This window comes from the organism of the source record quoted next, unplaced genomic scaffold, assembly GCF_019419815.1.
Source record: "Pyrus x bretschneideri cultivar Hongxiangsu unplaced genomic scaffold, Pyrus_bretschneideri_v1 Contig16, whole genome shotgun sequence".
Classification (NCBI taxonomy): Eukaryota; Viridiplantae; Streptophyta; class Magnoliopsida; order Rosales; family Rosaceae; genus Pyrus; species Pyrus x bretschneideri.
Genome location: NW_025999457.1, coordinates 2,933,927 through 2,951,178, shown reverse-complemented (window position 1 = coordinate 2,951,178; position 17,252 = coordinate 2,933,927). Strand labels below are relative to the sequence as shown.

Below are 17,252 nucleotides of genomic sequence, written 5' to 3'. Positions count from 1 at the left end.
GCGACAATTGTCGATAATTGTTGATTTGAATCTAGAAAGTTAGAAGTGACAAATTATATTCAGTCTGAAATATTGTAGAGGACCCTCCTCCTAACCCTCACCCAACTGAATGTAGCCATCAAATTTGAGTTATTCCAACTATTGCTCTTGCTTGTAAAGAATGAAGTTAATTCGTCTGCAACTGCATCATGCACGGTGTTATCTTCAGCCGTCCACTCTTTTTAAAACTACTGAGGTTTGGCTTTAGTTAGAGGTCATCAACATCAAGATGGCCGACCGAGAAATGTCAAAAACTCTGGACACGTGTAAGGCTCCTTTACCAACACCTAATGCATTGCATGTCAATATACATGATTTGGATCGATCTCAATGGTTAATTATTCTTTTTTATTGCATTGTTAATCAACTTTGTTAAAATAATGACACAATTCAGCTTCTGGTATTGAGTCGCAGACAAACGACGACCGATTCCCTTAATTTTATAACTAGTAAATTGTTAGTGCTTAAGACGACCACCGATTCCCTTGATTTACTTTCTTGGTTTGATCATCTAATTTAAATATTATTCGATTATTTTTCCAAATTTCTCAATAAATGTTGAAAGGCAAACAAACTCGTATTTAAGTTCTGTATAAGGGTACATGAATCCTGCTCTTGATGATTCAATATGTCATAAAATAGTTTGGTTAAATTTATTTCAAATACTACTTGGGCTTCAGATTTCATACCACAATCGAAAACACTTATCAATTGCACCTAACTGGGAATAAATTTGATGAGCCCTTGAGTTAGGGCTATACTGGATCAAAGAGTTCTTCAACCTGCTCGCTCAGGCACTGCAGAACAGTCCCAAAAAGGATGAGAAAAGTTTCATAGTGGATGAAATATTGCACCCAATGAGAAAAGTTACAAAGAGACATGAAATTTTTTCTTAGAAGAAAGAATTTGTCCTTTCACTTTGGTAGTACATGTGATTAATGGCTTGCTAATAAATTAAGGTTTCATAATATGTTTCCCTTCAGCTTTTTCTCTTTAACAAATATTGGAAAGTGTACAACTCTTGCATGGGAATTTCCTTGATATTTCTAAGAAATATTTTCTTAGAAGAAAGTTGGGAACTTGCTTAGAAATATTGCACCCAATCTCTTTGGTGAGGAGAGAAAAGGTGAAGAAAGATAACACGTCCCAACATGGAATCTTCCCGGAAATTTTCTCATAGTCGGTCTCCCACCCTTTTTCTTGTGGAAAACAATTTGTCCTTGCAACATTAGTACTACAATCTAGTGATATTCATATTTATTTGTAAGTGAGAATTATTAGGTTCGATTCTAATCAAAGACGAATTTAAACCACATCATTACTAACATATTGTAAGATTAAGCTCATCATTCTTCTCCCTTAGTGTATATAATATCCTTTATTAAAAAATAAAAATAAAACAATTTGTCCTTTCACTTTGGTAGGACGTGTGATTAATGACTTGCTAAAAATTAAGGTTTCATAATATGTTCCCTTCAGCTTTTTCTCTTGAACAAGAATTGGGAAGTGAACAGTTTTTGCATGGGAATTTCTTTGTAGCTTCTTTTAGGGAAGTTTACATTGCACCGAAGAGGTAGAGCGGTGTGTCTTAAATATATCCTAATTTTGCGTCGTATTTTAATTTTATGATATAATAACACGTAAGAGATTAATTACACCATTATTTTGATGTTCCTGTTTCATAAAAAAGAGTAATTCACCATGTGACATTATAACCCACTCTAAACCTTGAGGACACCACCGCCACTACTATCAAAAGAAAAGCATCCAATGTCTTAAAATCTTGCCGCTTGCTGCCTTTACATAGTCATCACGCGGCTTTCACATGGAGCTATTAAATCCAACAGTAAGTATCGGCCTAAGCGATTAAACAAAGATCGTTTGACCATTTCATTTTTCTGTCTAACGAGAAATTTTATTAAATTAAATATTAGATTAATTATCGACAGAACATGAATTCATATCGTCATACAAAAATTCAATATTTTTTTTATCATTGTTGTAAAGGATTATTTGCAAAAATAAATTAATCATTAACGGTATTCAAACTCACGTCGTTGTGTAAAAATTCAACTCCTTTCTATCACCACGATAAGTGGCCATTTGCTATGGCTTCGCTTTTTTTTCTGGGACCACTACCAATTGTTTAGAATTCATGCCAGTACGAATTCATGGCCATTTGAAACGATTTAAGGCCAATAGGAATTCATGCCTTGAATATATGCATCACGTGGCTTTCACATGGAGCTAAACAGCCAATCAACTAGCGTGAGTCAAAGTTAGCCCAAGATCCTGTCCGGATTTTTTTCGGGGATAATAGGAATCCGTAAATTCTGTCTGTTTATTGTATGTATACGATCAGATTTTGTCAAGTAAAATTTATATTTAATTTTAAATAAAAATTATTTAAAATAATTTATGATCACACGATATACGATAAACAAACATAATTTACAAATTCTAAATCCTCACAAAAAAGATCCAATCCGAATTCAAAGTTAGCGGCCTAAATAAGGGGTGTGATATCCACACACCTCTTTTAACTTCTCACAAACTCCTTATTAATTTCTGTTCTTAGATCTTTTTCAACTCATTCGATCTAACAGTTAAAAATAAAAAATATATGTGAAAAGTAAAAATGATATGTGAATAGCACACCCCACTAAATAATCTTGACTGCTTGCTGCCTTGAACAAGGCAATCGCGTGGCTTTAACAGCCAACTAATGAGCTTGAGTCAAAACAAACGGCCCAATCGGAATGTGGCAGAGCCACTAAATTCAACAGTAAGCGTCAGGGTTAGCGTGATCAAAACTTGAAAGTTAATTAAAAATAAGACTATCTGTTATCTTCTTCCCTTTAGCTTTTTCTCTTGAACGAATATTAGAAAGTGGACGGTTCTTGCAGGGGAAATTTCCTTGTTGCTTCTTCCAGGGAGATTTATATTGCACAGCTGTCCATCTCTCTTCAATTTATTTCCTTTCCTACCTCTATCTCAATTTCCTCTCTTCCTACGACTTTGTTGTGGGAATTTTCAGTGTCATTGTTCTGCTACTTTCATTGCCATTTGTCACTTCTCTCTGCCTGTGTAAGTCTCTGCTGATCATGTATTTTGTTTTTCTGATATTTTTTTCTGAGTCCTTCGTATCTTTTGCTTAATATACGTTTTCAATTACTGAAACAACTTTAAAGTTTCTATTTTCGTTTCACTGCTCGTTTTTGTTTTACTTGTTCATTGACTACTGTTTTTGTTTGCAGGATCCATTTTCCGGTAACTGAATATGATCAACTACTTAAACTGAGTTACCTGGACTGTAAGATCAAATCAAATTGTCAAATATGTGTTGACACGGTCAAATATCTGACCGGAGTGAGTCCCTGTAATTACGTATAAAAATTGCATCTGTAAATTATCAAAAATACAAAAAAAATACATTTGAAGTTTCAAATTTTGTTTTTTTGAATTTTAGAACATGGATCTTCTATTCTTTTTACTTGTTCATTCAGTTCCTGTTTCATATGTGCAGCACCCAATTTGCAGCAACTGTTCTTCCTATGGCATTGAGCACCCAAAGAGCCTCTGCATCTTTTCTTTTGAATGAATCAGCTTCTTTATGGAAGTATGATGTGTTTTTGAGTTTCAGGGGTGTAGACACCCGCAGGGGCTTTGTATCCCATTTACACCATGAATTGTCCAAGTGCCAAGGAATTACGACTTTCATGGACGATCGAGAGCTTGAAGGAGGAACAAGTATTCATCTTGAGCTCCCAAGTGCGATCAAAGAATCGCATATTGCAATTGTTGTTCTCTCACCGAACTATGCTTCTTCCAAATGGTGCTTGGACGAACTTACAACCATTCTTCGATGCATGGAATCCAGGAACTCAGTTCTGCCGGTCTTTTATCAGACAAATCCATCTGACGTCGGAAATCAACGGGGATGTTTTGCCGAAGCCTTTACGAAGCATGAACAAAATTCGAGCAGTACCGAAGATAAAGAGAAGGTGGTCCAATGGAAAGCTGATCTAAAAAAAGTGTCCAAAATTTGTGGTTGGCACTCGAAGGAATCTAAGTAAGTATGCATGAACAACTTTAATTTCCCATGTCTTAGTAGAGTCAAAATTGGATGCTTCATTTATGTTTTTTTTGATTGGTTATTTCATACCATGTAGGAGTGAAAGTGAGATTATACAACAACTCGTCAAAAGTGTGTGGAGGAAAGTACAAGCTACATTCCCATTGTTAGATTCCCCACAGGAGTTGGTTGGGGTTAATTTTGGGCTTGAGCAACTAAGTTCGTTGTTAGCTCATGATGTCAATGATGTTCGCTTTATAGGGATAACGGGGATGGGTGGCATTGGTAAGACAACCCTTGCTAAGCTTGTTTATGATAGAATCTTCCATCATTTTGAAGTTCACTGCGTTCTTGAAAACGTTAGAGAGGCTTCTACAGCAGACCCTACTCTAATTCGTCTTCAAGAAACACTTCTTTCACCGATGTTGAAAGAAAAGATTCTTACGCAACAACGGGGAATCAATTACACCAAGAGATGCTTACGGAACAAAAAGGTTCTTCTTGTACTTGATGATGTGGATCACATAAACCAACTAAAAGTACTAGCTGGAAAGGACGAGTGGTTTGGCATGGGAAGCAGAATTATCATTACAACTAGAAATGAACGTCTGCTAGTCGAGCATGGCATAACATTATGTCATAATGTTGAGGTGTTAAATGATGATGAAGCTCTTGCACTGTTTAGCCTGCATGCCTTTAAGAAAAATATGCCCGAGGATGGGTTTTTGGAACTGTCCGAGTGTTTCATTAAATATGCTGGAGGCCTTCCATTAGCTCTTAAAACTTTTGGGTCGGCATTGTTTAAGAGAGGGCTAGATTTTTGGAATAGTACACGGGATAATCTGTCAAAATTTCCTAATACAGAAATTATTGATAAACTTAAAATAAGTTATGATGAACTAGAAGAGATGGAGAAGAGCATTTTTCTTGAGGTTGCATGTCTCCACAAAGGGAAGTACAGAAAGGAATTAATTGAAATACTAGATATTTCTTTTGGAATTTCTAGTAGTGTTATGATAGATGTACTAATTGAGAGATCTCTCCTCTATCAAAATCGCAACAATCGCAGTGATCGCAACAAATATATATGGATGCATGACTTGATACAAGATATGGCACGTGAAATTGTACGTCAAGAGTCTAAAGAGTCTGGTCAGCGCAGTAGGTTGTGGCTTTACAATGACATCGATCAGATATTTAGGAAGAATAAGGTAAGAAGTTAAATACCAAGTTTGGAAGAAGATATTGATTTCTTTTGACATTATATTAGACTTGAATGTGAAATTAATTTGTCCTTTTTTTCTTAATTGTTAGGGAACGGCAGCAATTGAAGCCATATCCTTACGCTTGTCCAACGTAGAAGAGGTGCCCCAGTGGAATTGCGAAGCCTTCTCTAAGATGGAGGGACTGAGGTTTTTGGAATTTGATAATTTGATCTTTTCTTTAGGCCCCAAATCTCTTCCATGTTCCTTGAGAATTATAAATTGGAGTTGGTATCCTTCTAAGTTTCTTCCAACAAGCTTTCGCCCGCACTTGCTTGGTAAACTTGAGATGCGTAATAGCAATCTTGTTCGTTTTTTGGGGGGAAAAGTGGTAAGAGTAGTTATGAACAAAAGATAATATTGGTTACTCACTAGTCAATACTCACCTTTTGAGTTTATCCAATGATATTTTAACACATTATTTTAAAAAATAATAGACATGTTATTTAATTTTTCTTGAGTTTTAAAAACAAGGAACCCGTGATATTTTTTTATTGTACAATCCCAAAGGTTCCAAATTTATTCCATATTCATTGAGAATGAATGCTATTTAATTTACAAAATAATCATATATTTATTTATTTATTATTTTGAATAAACTTTAAGGTTGTGGAAGCTAAGTATATGATCTGAACTTTATCGGTGGTGTTGTACAGGACTTGCCCAACTTGAAACATATTGATCTTAGATGCTCCAATAAATTGAAGAATACCCCAGATTTCAATGGTCTTCCAAATCTTGAGAATTTGGAGCTTTCCACTTGTAAGAATTTAGTTGAGATACATCCGTCTATTGCAATCCTCAAAAGACTTAAAGTTTTGCAGCTTGGTGGCTGTGAAAGCATTAAGAGCCTCCCAAGTAAGGTTGAAATGGATTCTCTTGTACATTTCAATCTTGGTGGCTGCTCAAATGTGAAAACGATTCCAGAATTTGGGGAGCAGATGAAGAATTTATTCTCGCTCACGTTAGACAACACTGCGATCGAGAAAATACCTTCATCAATTGGACATGCGGTTGGCCTTAGGTATTTTAGTCTACGGAAATGCAAAAATCTCTTGTACCTTCCAAGGGCTATTTGTAATTTGAAGTCTCTTTACCATCTCGATGTGATTGGATGCTCAAAGATTGACAAACTCCCAGAAGACATGGATCACTTATCGTGGCTTACAGTGGGACCCACTATGACAAAGCCGCTTGTGGGTATGAAAAATCTCAAAGGTCTAATATTTACGAGAAAGTATGAGAGAGTTTGGATGAGTAATGTTAAAGCCACTTGTGGATCAGATGGTAAAGCAAGGGATGGGTGGGGCCTTCGCCGCTTATTTGGACTTGAAAAGAGTCCCCCTGATCCTCCTCTTTGTTGGCATTTGGTGTTGTCTTCTCTAAATCGCTTATGCTCTTTGACGTACTTATGTCTATATGATTGTAATCTCCAGGAGGGGGATATCCCCGATGATATTGGCTACTTGACCTTATTGGAAACATTGCGTCTCGACAGAAATAATTTTGTCAGTCTACCTGAAAGCATTAGACACCTTTCTAAGCTTAGGAATCTTCATCTGGAGGGGTGTAAAAGCCTTCAAAAATTGCCACCTCTTCCATCAAACAGAGGATTAACGGTAGATCTGGACAATTGCACTTCCTTACGAAGTTTGTCAGGTGCATTCAATTTGTATTCTGCTAGTGTCACTTGCTGGAATTGCATTGCATTGGTTCCAGATGAAGACTTGATCAATAGGTTTCTGAAATCTGTCATTCAGGTACTCTCTCTCTCTCTCTCTCTCTCTCTCTCTCTCTCTCTCTCTCTCTCTCTCTCTCTAAATAATTGATCTTTCTTCTGCTACAGGGATCGAAAATTGTAATCCCTGGAAGTGAAATTCCAAAGTGGTTCAATAATCAGAGTGTGGGACATTCAATAAATATGGAGCTTCCTCCACCATCATGTACCAACTGGTTTGGGTTTGCCTTGTGTGTTGTTTTTCAACACCAAGACCCTTTACAAAATGTGGAGCTTCCTCGTTATTGTCGTTTCAGAATTCACTGTTCAGTGGAACTTGTTAGCCCTGAAAAACTTGTCTCAATATACCCTTGGACTACCTTATTATTACCGTCTCTTGTGTCAGAAAACCTTTGGTTATTTTATATTTCTCGTCAACATTGTTTGCCTCGTGAAGATTATCATCAAGTACAGTTTTTATTCAGAATTTACTTTCTTGATAATGGTTGGAGAGAACTAAAAGCAAACTTGAATATGGTGAAGAAGTGTGGGGCTCGTTTGGTGTACAAGCAAGATTTGAAAGAACTCAACCAAAAACTACTGAAATGAACATGCGAATATCGTGACGAGGTAGCTCCAAGTGGACCCGGAAGTGCTAGCTTCAACGACACAGAACAAATTTGCAAAAGGCGTTGTAACTAGTCACCATGTCACAAAAAATGCAAGTAAGTAACCATCGATTCATCACATCAGCATAATTGTCATCAAAATTATTTTTTGTTTCGACATCTTAGTAAATGTAATCGATCTCTCGAGCTATATATTAAGATGGCTTTATTTACTGAAAGGGCAGAGTGGATAAGAATGTTGATGTATAAACACTTTTGCAGATTACTTGGGCATTAAGAAGATTGATTAACAATCTGATCATCTTGCCTAATGCAGCAAGTGGGTACCTTGGAAACTCGCAACGCCATGGGGGTTTCTGAAGACGCCATTAGCGTTAACATGTACACCAGGGGTTGAATTCAAACTTCTGTACTCTGGCAGAAATTGATTTGTTTCTGTCTGATTTTGTAACCAATGCAAACTTGTAGTCCAGAAACAGAAACGTTGCTAAGGAAACAACACTTTTTGCTCAACAACTTTGGTTTGATTAAAACTTGGCTTTGGTGATGCAAAAACTAAGCATTGAGAGTATTTTTCCTGTCATCTTTGGACAAAAAGTTGTAAAACTTAGAACGGTAGGTTTTCAGCTGAATTTGCGTACCCTTTCAAAACCCTATTTACACGGTAGTTTATGAAATTTAAACTTCTATGCAGAACTTTTATGGATAATTTGCAAAAAGAACAACAAAAGAATTGGTAATAACTAATTTCTCCGCATCCGAATCAAGGAATCCATTAGCATTAAAACCTATGAACACTATGTATCTTTTGAGTTAAACAATTTGGATGAGCGAAAAAAATGAATGTGGATGAATCAATTTACAAAAACCTTTCTTCCTAAAAGTCTCCAGAGTACAAGCTGACAAGCACTAATGCAATCGCTCTTTACTTGGTAAGTACTAAATACTACAATATTTTAATTTACTTCCGGTTCTTGTAATCTCAGTTTTTCAACTACCAAAAACAACCAAGAAACTAAATGAACACTTAACATAAAATGCATACTAATATACATACATATATATATATAGCACAGATGAGAAGATGGGGACCTGGAGGGTAGGAAGTATGAAGGCCGCCTCTAGTAGTAGCAGGACGAAGAAAAGAGGAGAAGTTGAGAGAAAGGAAGAGGATGGAAAGAGCAAGCTCCATTCTGGGATCTTTGAGGTTGACTATGGAGACGATGGAGCTGGATTCAGGAAGCCATTGTTGGAACTCGGAAGGAGTTAAGGAAGATGAAAACGTAACGACGAAGATCGGAGATGCTGGATCGCCGGAAAATGGGCTGCAATTTCCAATCGGAACAAAGAAATGGGGACTTCGTGGTATGGGTTGCAAATGGATCTCAGCCCATTTGTTAAACAACTTTTGTTTGGGCCTAAATAAGCCTACAAACCTAACCGGATGAACCGTTCGAACCGCCCGAACCAAACTAAATTAAATCGGTTGATTTTTTTTTTATATATATACAACAATATTTTACATTATAGGGTTTGAATTAAATTGAGTAGAAATGTCACTAACTATATTAGTAGTGAAAAAATTGATTTTGGAAGTGGTTGTCTATTTCAGAGTGGATTTACCAGATGTCAAATGTAATTTATATAAATTTTCTCCTGTATTTACTAATCTGCAAGAAATTGAAAAAATAATTTTTCGTTTAAAATACCTAACAATTAGGAAGCATATCAAGTAGGGGGCCATTTGATTTGGTTCTCTTTTCTTACTTTTCATATTTCTAAGTTATTTCATTCCTTGTCATTCGGTACTACGGTCTGGTGGTATTCCTCTTCACTTGGAAGTGAGAGGTCTTAGGTTCGAATCTCGTGGATGGCGAATCGAATTCCATACCAAATTAGGTTACCCATTGTGTTTAGTTGAACTCCCCTCTCCTTAGTGTAAAAATATATCGATATCCTCAAAAAGTTATTTCATTCCTTTATTTTCTCATTTAAGATAAGTAAATATTGAATTAAGAGTTATATTGATTCAATATGTCATCAAATGGTTTGGATTACAATTGCTTATGAAGAAATTGTGATTCCACCATAAAATCAATTGGCTATATAGAGAGTAGCCTAACTACTTATTAGTTCATGCAAGGTTCTTCCTCCCATCAACGTATGACTCATTCTCAATATGCCCCTTTACGTGTGACGAATTTTCAAATCTAACACGTGGATAACACAACGGGATGACATTGAGCGCATGTGACCGTTTGACCGTTTGACTTCATACGTGGAACAACTTGCTCTAATACTATGAAGAAATTAAGGTTCCACCATAAAACCAATTGACTATATATGGAGTAGTTCAACTACTTATAAGCCCATGAAAAGTTCTTCCTTCCATCAATATAGGACTCATTCTCAACATACTAGGTATGGTACAGATTTCGTACCAAAATCTAAAACCCTTATCAATTGCATCTGACTGGGAACAAATTTGGTGAGCCATTGAGTCAAGGCTACACTAAATTAGAGAGTTTTCGACCCTCTCCCTGACGTAATGATAATCAACTTCTAAGTGCTTGGTTCTTTAACATTTGTTCAAAAGTGCTTTGTTCTTGAGTGGAAAACTAGATGGGATGCTAAGACAATGGAGGACACATTATCACACCAAATATGTGGTCTTAAAAGATTCAAATGTACGTCCTTGAACAACGAACGTAACCAAGACAACTCAGCAGCACTGTACGCACACTGCCTATATTCAGCTTCGGTGCTAAGCCTGGAAACCGTTTTCTGTTTCTTCGAACTCCACAATATTAAGTTTTTACCCAAGTATACACAGAAGCTTCCAGTTGAATGGCGTGTGTCTAGGTTTCCTGCACGATCTGCACCGGAGAAAGCAGTCAATTGTACACTTCCAGGTCTATAAACAAGACCCTATAAATAGGTAGCCTACAAATAACGTAGGATCCTTTTAACTGTCATCCAATGCGTGTTGTTGGCGAATGCATGAATTGACACACTTGGTTCACAACATAAGAAAGATCAGGTCTCGTAATGGTCAAATAATGTAGGGCACCTACAACACTTCGGTATAATTCAGGATTAGTATATGATTCATCCCCAAAAGCACTCTGTTTTTGTCCAGAAGAAACTGGAGTCGAGATTGGCTTGGCATTGGTAAATTTAGTACGTTCCAGCAAGTCCAGGACATTTGGACTGTGTGAGATGCATTTGATCACCATAGCAAGTTCCTTCAACACCTAGGAAGTAGTTGAGAGGCACCAATTCCTTCATGGAAAATAAAGTGCCCAATCTCTTTATCAACCGAGCCATTTGATAAGTGTTGTTTCCTATGAGCAATATAGCATCCACATAGATTAGTAAGATAAGATATACTCCTCTTTGATTAAACACAAACAAAGAATAATCACACTCAGATTCTTAAAATCCCAATTGAAGCAAGAAATCAGAAAATCTCTAAAACCAAGCTCTCGACACTTGTTTTAACCCACATGAACTGTGCTCCAACTTGCAAACATGGTGTAGGTACTCTTGTCAATGAAACCCGCTGGTTGTTTCATATAAACTTTCTCAGTGAGATAACCATGTAAGAAAGCATTCTGGACGTCCAACTGTCTTACATGCCCCTTCTTTGACACTGCCAAACTAAGAACAAGCCAAATGGCACAAGACTAAAAGTCTCATTGCAACCAATGCCTGGTTTTTGATGAAAACCATTGGCCATAAACCCACATTTTGTCTCCCGATCGAACCATCTTGCGTTTCGCAAGTGAATTGAGTTCGAGCTAGATTGCTTGATTTTAGGTTGACCAACTAAACATGGTTCATTGTCATCGCTTAGCATGATATAAGTAGCTACTGTGTTCGGAGACTAGAAACTGGAAGGCTAATTGTTACCTTCTGGGGATTTTAGTGTTTGTTTAAAGCTGATTTGTTGTTTTTTTTAATATGTTTCAGTGTTAGAGAAAGCTGATTGAGGGACCATGGCAACAATAAGAATAGAGTGCCCCGTTTTGGAGCCAAGCTCCGGTAATTCTTATCATCTTTACTTGCTACTACTCCATAATTAGTCTGGTAGTATTATCATGAAATCCAATTTTATTTATTGTGTTTTGGTGATCTTATTCCATTTTTATGTTAATGTAATCTCTCATAAAGCTAACTCCAAATCTTAGTCTCTCTTTTGGTTTTGGTACTCTCATTCTCTAAAGCTCTGCTAGTTGAGTTGTGAAATAAGTTTGGGGCTTTTACATAAACTGCAGTCTTAATAAATTTTGTTGTTACGGATCACAGAGAAGTTGATAGCAGATGAGTTCTTAGTTGAAGTTGCAGAAAGGTTGCAGTGAATCTGTTGAGATTTTTGTATGGTTAATAATGACTGCAAACCTGTTGAAAATCTACATCTCCCAGTTATTTATTTGATCATATCATTGCTGTCATCAACTCTAAATACCTTAATAGTAGAACCTGAGTTAACATTATTCTTATGAAATTTGTGTGTTTGATTTTTGGGTGCAGCTAATGATCAGATTCAAATGATTGAGATGATTAAGCTCTTGGAAACAAGGGGTTCAAACAATTTTCAATGATATTACAATTTGTTTCCTCACCAAAAAAAAAAAATTGATGTTACAATTTGAATCCTAAAACACCATTAAGTAGCGTCAGCTGTATGAATCCTACAACGACAACCAAGTCTTTACACATCACAATCCAAGTGTAGAAAATTCACAAATGACTAATCAAGTAGAGGAAAACTTCCAGAAGTGTCTAAAAGTAGTTTTCTTCTTTATTTGCAAAGCAGATATGTCGAAACAGGAACAAATAGATGAAAATAAGAGCAATGAGGGAAAACATTCAACAAGGGACAAGACAAAAATGTTAGAATAAAGTAACTTAAAATTGCCATAAATTACAAAGCAAAGTAGGGTATAACACTAAAGAGTTACAGAACAATAATTAGGCATACACCTACAATAAAAGGAAAGAAAAATACCAGAGGATCATTCAAATAGTTGTCACATATTCAATGCAAGTAGAATTAGAAGCTCACGGCCTACAGGTTCATCTCCATGCACATTTCCAATGTACTGCGGCACCCAGCATATTCATCAAAAAATGCTCAAACTATCACTTGAAATTGTATGAACGAGTAACAATCGATTTACATTCTGGGGAATGGAAAAGGAACAAAAGAAAGTTTTCAAGAAGCACACAGAATACAAAAGTACTACACTGTCAATGTATGCGAACACTAAATAAATTGAAATCCGGGTAGTATGCAAAACTTTTTCGACAAAAAGTGAAATCCATGACCTCAGTTTTCAACAGTAAACGGGAAATATGGCAGGTGGAAAATGAAAGACTAACAATAAATCAAAATATTAATAATATATTACTAGTTGCAGTGGAATTCAGAAACAATGAACTTTTTAAGGAAGAAGAAGAGGGAAATGAAAATATCCAATTGCACGTGATTTTTTGGCGTGTACTTATAAATTATAATCTTTGTCATATTACAGCTTCTCAGTTTCATTATAAGTTTCTTGCGGTCATAAGTAGCTCGTAGCAGTTTCCCTTATTTCTTTCCATACAAGATCAGAGAAAAAGTAACAAAAAAATGGTGACTAAAACTGCCCTCAAAACACATACAATTGATAGAGTCTGTCCTTTCTGAGGGACAAGTAACATAATTGAACTAGCGGAATGAATAAAACTTTTCTAAAGAGTGCAGATGGATATTCTCCAATACCAGAATCAACTCAATTCGGTGGTAAACAGGTATTGCACCCTTCTGGATTCAAGGGTGCAATAAGCTAGAAGCTATATCGCACTTTTTTAACTTCCACTAATAAGCAATCAATGTAATTAAATTTCTGACCCTTATTCAGCGTTATTGTTGCAAAAAGATTTCAGGTACTGGTGATTTGACGCATTATTACACAGCTCTATGGTTAATTTCAGTTTCAAGCAGCTGCAAGGACTAATTTGTGCTAATCTTGAAGGAATCAAAGCAGGTTCCTGTTCTTTTGAATCATATTCACACTCTTCCCAAAACTGATAATCCATTTGAAAAATCCCTCAACAAAAATCCTACAATTAAACTCCTGTATTTACCCAGCTAAAACTACTACTAACAAATAAAATTGTTTTATTTCTACTAACAAGTGGTAAAATTATAATCTGGCAAATGTTAAAAATGCACAAGCCCAAGTAATCACCTGTAAGCCGTAGAAATGTTACCGCATCTTTGGCCGAACGCCTTAATGGCCTGTCCCAGGTCAGAGTTATCATGTACCCTTGAGCTACATCAACACTGTGTCACCAATTTTTTTCACATTTTCAGTAAACACATAATTATATCAAATTAGATTATATAATTCTTGTTAAGCTACTAAGCTTCAACTTTAGTGATAAATACCGCGCCTGAGCTTCCTTATCTTCAAACAATTGCCTGCCGGAACCAGCGCGAGGACCAAATTCGAAACCTATCAACATTTAATTTACAATTAGCTAAATTCTTAATGCTTAAAGATTTAGTTTCCTTTTCTAGTAGCGCTAATCCACCTAAAATGTAAAGAATTTAAGGAAGCAATAGGCATGATAATCCATCTGATCATAATTAACTATCGTTTGGTACCTGAAATATCAAGGGAAAATTTTTCAATTTACTTCTTGTTCTTGTAATCTCAGTTTTTCAACTCCCAGAGAACTAAATGCACACACATGAATATATATATATATATATATGACAGATGAGGAGATGGGGACCTGGAGGGTAGGAACTGTGAAGGCCGCCTCTAGCAGTGGCAGGACGAAGAAAAGAGGAGAAGCCTGAGAGAGAGGAAGAGGACGGAAAGAGCAAGCTTCATGATGTGATCTTTGGGGTTGACGATGGTGGCGATGGAGCTCCAGAATCGGATTCAGGAAGCCATTGTTGGAACTCGGAAGGAGAAAAAGAAGATGAAAACGTAACGACGAAGATTGGAGATGCTGGATCTCGCGGGAAAATGGGCTGCAAATTCCATTGGAAGCAAAGTAACGGGGACTTCGAGATATGGGTTGCAAATGAATCTCGGCCCATTTTTCAAACAGCCCGAACCAAACTAAATTCTATAGGTTGATTTTTATTTTATTTTTTAATAAACAACAATATTTTACATTATAGGGCTTGAGTTAAGTAAAAGATAAGTATCACTAACTATATAGGTTTGGTATTGACAAAATTGATTTTGGAAGTAGTTGTCTATTTCGAATGTAATTAATTAAATTTTCTCTTGTATTTACTAATCCATAAGGAATTGAAAAAATGTTAGCTTTCTTTAAAATATCAAAATATCAAGAAGCATATCGACTAGGACGGCTAGTTGAGCCGATTCCCTTCTCTTACATTTTCATACTTCTAAGTTCTCTCATTCCTGATAAGTAAACATTGAATTAAGAGATATGGATCCAATGTTGCATATCGTGCTCATAAATAAGCCTTGGTAGGAGTCCCAGCCTAATCATGAATGAAATTTTCACGCATATAGTGTCAGTGTTTTAATGTTTAGGTTCATCAAAGAGTCGATTCCGCTTCCTACGTCTAAGTTGGTCAAACTAGCTCCGAAAGTACTCCAAAGGTAAAGTAAGGCTCAATGAATATTTTGTGTTCGCACATCATCACATTAAACAATTTGGATGAGCGAAAAAAAATGAATGCGGATGAAGGCTAAAGAGCAACATTACATGCTCTGAAACTCATCTCGCTCAAGCTCGTCTAACTAAACCCATGCACAAGACAAAAGTGAAGAAGAAACATCTTGTTCTTTGTAATTTGATAACAAATTTTATGGTAATACAGATGATGACGAAGATGACTGATCAGAAACTGTTGCATTATTTGTAACAGCATGAAGGAGTCGAAACATCTTCTTAAATGTGAATGCACCAAAAGTCGGTTAAACTATTTGATGAGAATTGTGAATCTTCCGAAGATAGTTCTTGGTATACTGATGATGCCCGCAATTTGATTTGCCTCATTCAGAAATTTACGAGTACGCTTCAACTTATATCCGGACTTTTATTCACAAATATGCACTTGTTACATAATTATTTAATTATTTTTGTTACTTAGCAAGGGATTGAAGACTATTCGTTAACGACATTTAGTTCAAATTATATTCTAGTTTCTTGAGAATTTTTGCAATGCATCGAGAATGAGCTTCCTTGAAATTCGTAACTATTAATTCAAGTTCCCTTTCACACGTTTTTGGTTGTCAAGTTTTGTTCTTTTAGTTTGGTATTGGCCTAGTTTAGCTCTTCTTGTGGTTTATTCGTTATTTTTCCGGATTTGAATCCGCTCCGGACCTTAGTGTCTGGAGCCTCCTCCACCACACACAACCAACGGCCCTGATTTGTGGATGAGGAGGCTCCGGACACTAAGGTTCATTCTATTTTTCCAATCTTTATTTTGGCTCTATACACAACTGTTTATCTATTAATAGAGATGCTTACGTTCTCAATTTATCAAATAACTAATCATTTGTTTGGGTTTACTTTTAGCTACACCCCTTAGAACTTCATTATGATCTCACTTTGTCTCATGTAACTCAAAAGTCACCACTTTACTAAAACTCAAAATCCGTTCCTCTTTAACTTGTAGACTCTCTCTTCTCCGTAAAACTTATTGGTTGAGCTGCTGAAACATATGTGAGATCCAACACCAAATAATACTATGTCACATGTGCATTAAATTTGATTATAAATCTCTATTATTCATTAACATTCAACAACCAGAGAATATTAAGTTTAAAAGAAATTGAAGAGATAAAAAAATAAATAAAAAAGAAAATGACCCACATAAGAAATTAACAGATCTAAGGCAATGTAAAGTGAATTTTGAGTTTTGTAGAGGACTTCAAGTTTCAAGAGACAAAATGAGACCAAAATCGAGTTGCAGAGGCAAAGCGGAGCAAATTTTGAGTTTCATGGAGTTGCAACTTTTGAGTTGAGTAAAGTGAGATTAAAATCGAGTTTCATGGGATGTAGCTAAAAATAAGGCCATTTGTTTACTTTCTTGGTTTGATCATCTAATTTAAATATTATTTGATTATTTTTCTAAATTTCCCTATAAATGTTGAAAGGCAAACAAACTCGTATTTAAGTACAAGGAAGGGTATATGATCCTGCTCTTGATGATTCAATATGTCATCAAATAATTTGGATTACAATGGTTTTTTAAAGGAAACTAATGAAAATGGCTTCAAAACTTTGAGTTTTAACGAAAATAACAAAAAAATGTTGTAAGTGAATAGTATCATGATTGACTTTTTAGGTAAAAATGTGATTTTTCGTTAAAGTGAACAATACCGAGAGCTTTTCGTTAAAACTCCCTTGTTTCAAATACTACTTAGGCTTCAGATTTCATACAAAAATCGAAAACCCTCATTGCATCTGACTGGGAACAAATTTGGTGAGCCCTGGAGTCAGGGCTATACACTAGATTAGAATAGGGATGGTTCAAAAAATCGTAT

General features: G+C 35.9%; 1 protein-coding gene and 1 long non-coding RNA gene across 3 annotated transcripts; one reads left to right on the top strand and one right to left on the bottom strand.

Moving 5' to 3' along the window:
• The first annotated feature begins 2,967 nt into the window (after positions 1 to 2,967).
• Positions 2,968 to 8,235, top strand: LOC125475730 (TMV resistance protein N-like). 2 transcript variants are annotated; one of them, XM_048580950.1, is made up of 8 exons: positions 2,968 to 3,126; positions 3,297 to 3,408; positions 3,566 to 4,111; positions 4,212 to 5,325; positions 5,429 to 5,707; positions 6,033 to 7,136; positions 7,223 to 7,818; positions 8,039 to 8,235. In XM_048580950.1, the coding sequence occupies exons 3-7, from the start codon at positions 3,594 to 3,596 to the stop codon at positions 7,700 to 7,702; spliced, it is 3,495 nt and encodes a 1,164-aa protein (XP_048436907.1). In that variant the 5' UTR covers positions 2,968 to 3,126; positions 3,297 to 3,408; positions 3,566 to 3,593; the 3' UTR covers positions 7,703 to 7,818; positions 8,039 to 8,235. The 2 variants fall into 2 exon arrangements, with proteins under 2 accessions (XP_048436907.1, XP_048436906.1); XM_048580949.1 differs by having other exon boundaries at positions 7,984 to 8,235.
• A 2,377-nt stretch (positions 8,236 to 10,612) lies between these two features.
• LOC125475733 lies at positions 10,613 to 14,728 on the bottom strand. Its single transcript, XR_007257145.1, has 5 exons — positions 14,509 to 14,728; positions 14,159 to 14,225; positions 13,959 to 14,053; positions 12,734 to 12,827; positions 10,613 to 11,066 (listed from the first exon to the last, which is right to left on the bottom strand). It is a non-coding gene; the product is annotated as an uncharacterized LOC125475733 (long non-coding RNA).
• Between the last annotated feature and the right edge of the window lie 2,524 nt (positions 14,729 to 17,252).

Excerpts from the sequence above, each read along its gene's own strand:
- LOC125475730 (XM_048580950.1), top strand. The coding sequence starts at position 3,594 with ATGGCATTGAGCACCCAAAGAGCCTCTGCATCTTTTCTTTTGAATGAA. Across the intron at positions 4,112-4,211 it reads TGGCACTCGAAGGAATCTAA|GAGTGAAAGTGAGATTATAC; the intron begins GTAAGTATGCAT and ends CATACCATGTAG. Across the intron at positions 5,708-6,032 it reads GTTTTTTGGGGGGAAAAGTG|GACTTGCCCAACTTGAAACA; the intron begins GTAAGAGTAGTT and ends GGTGTTGTACAG.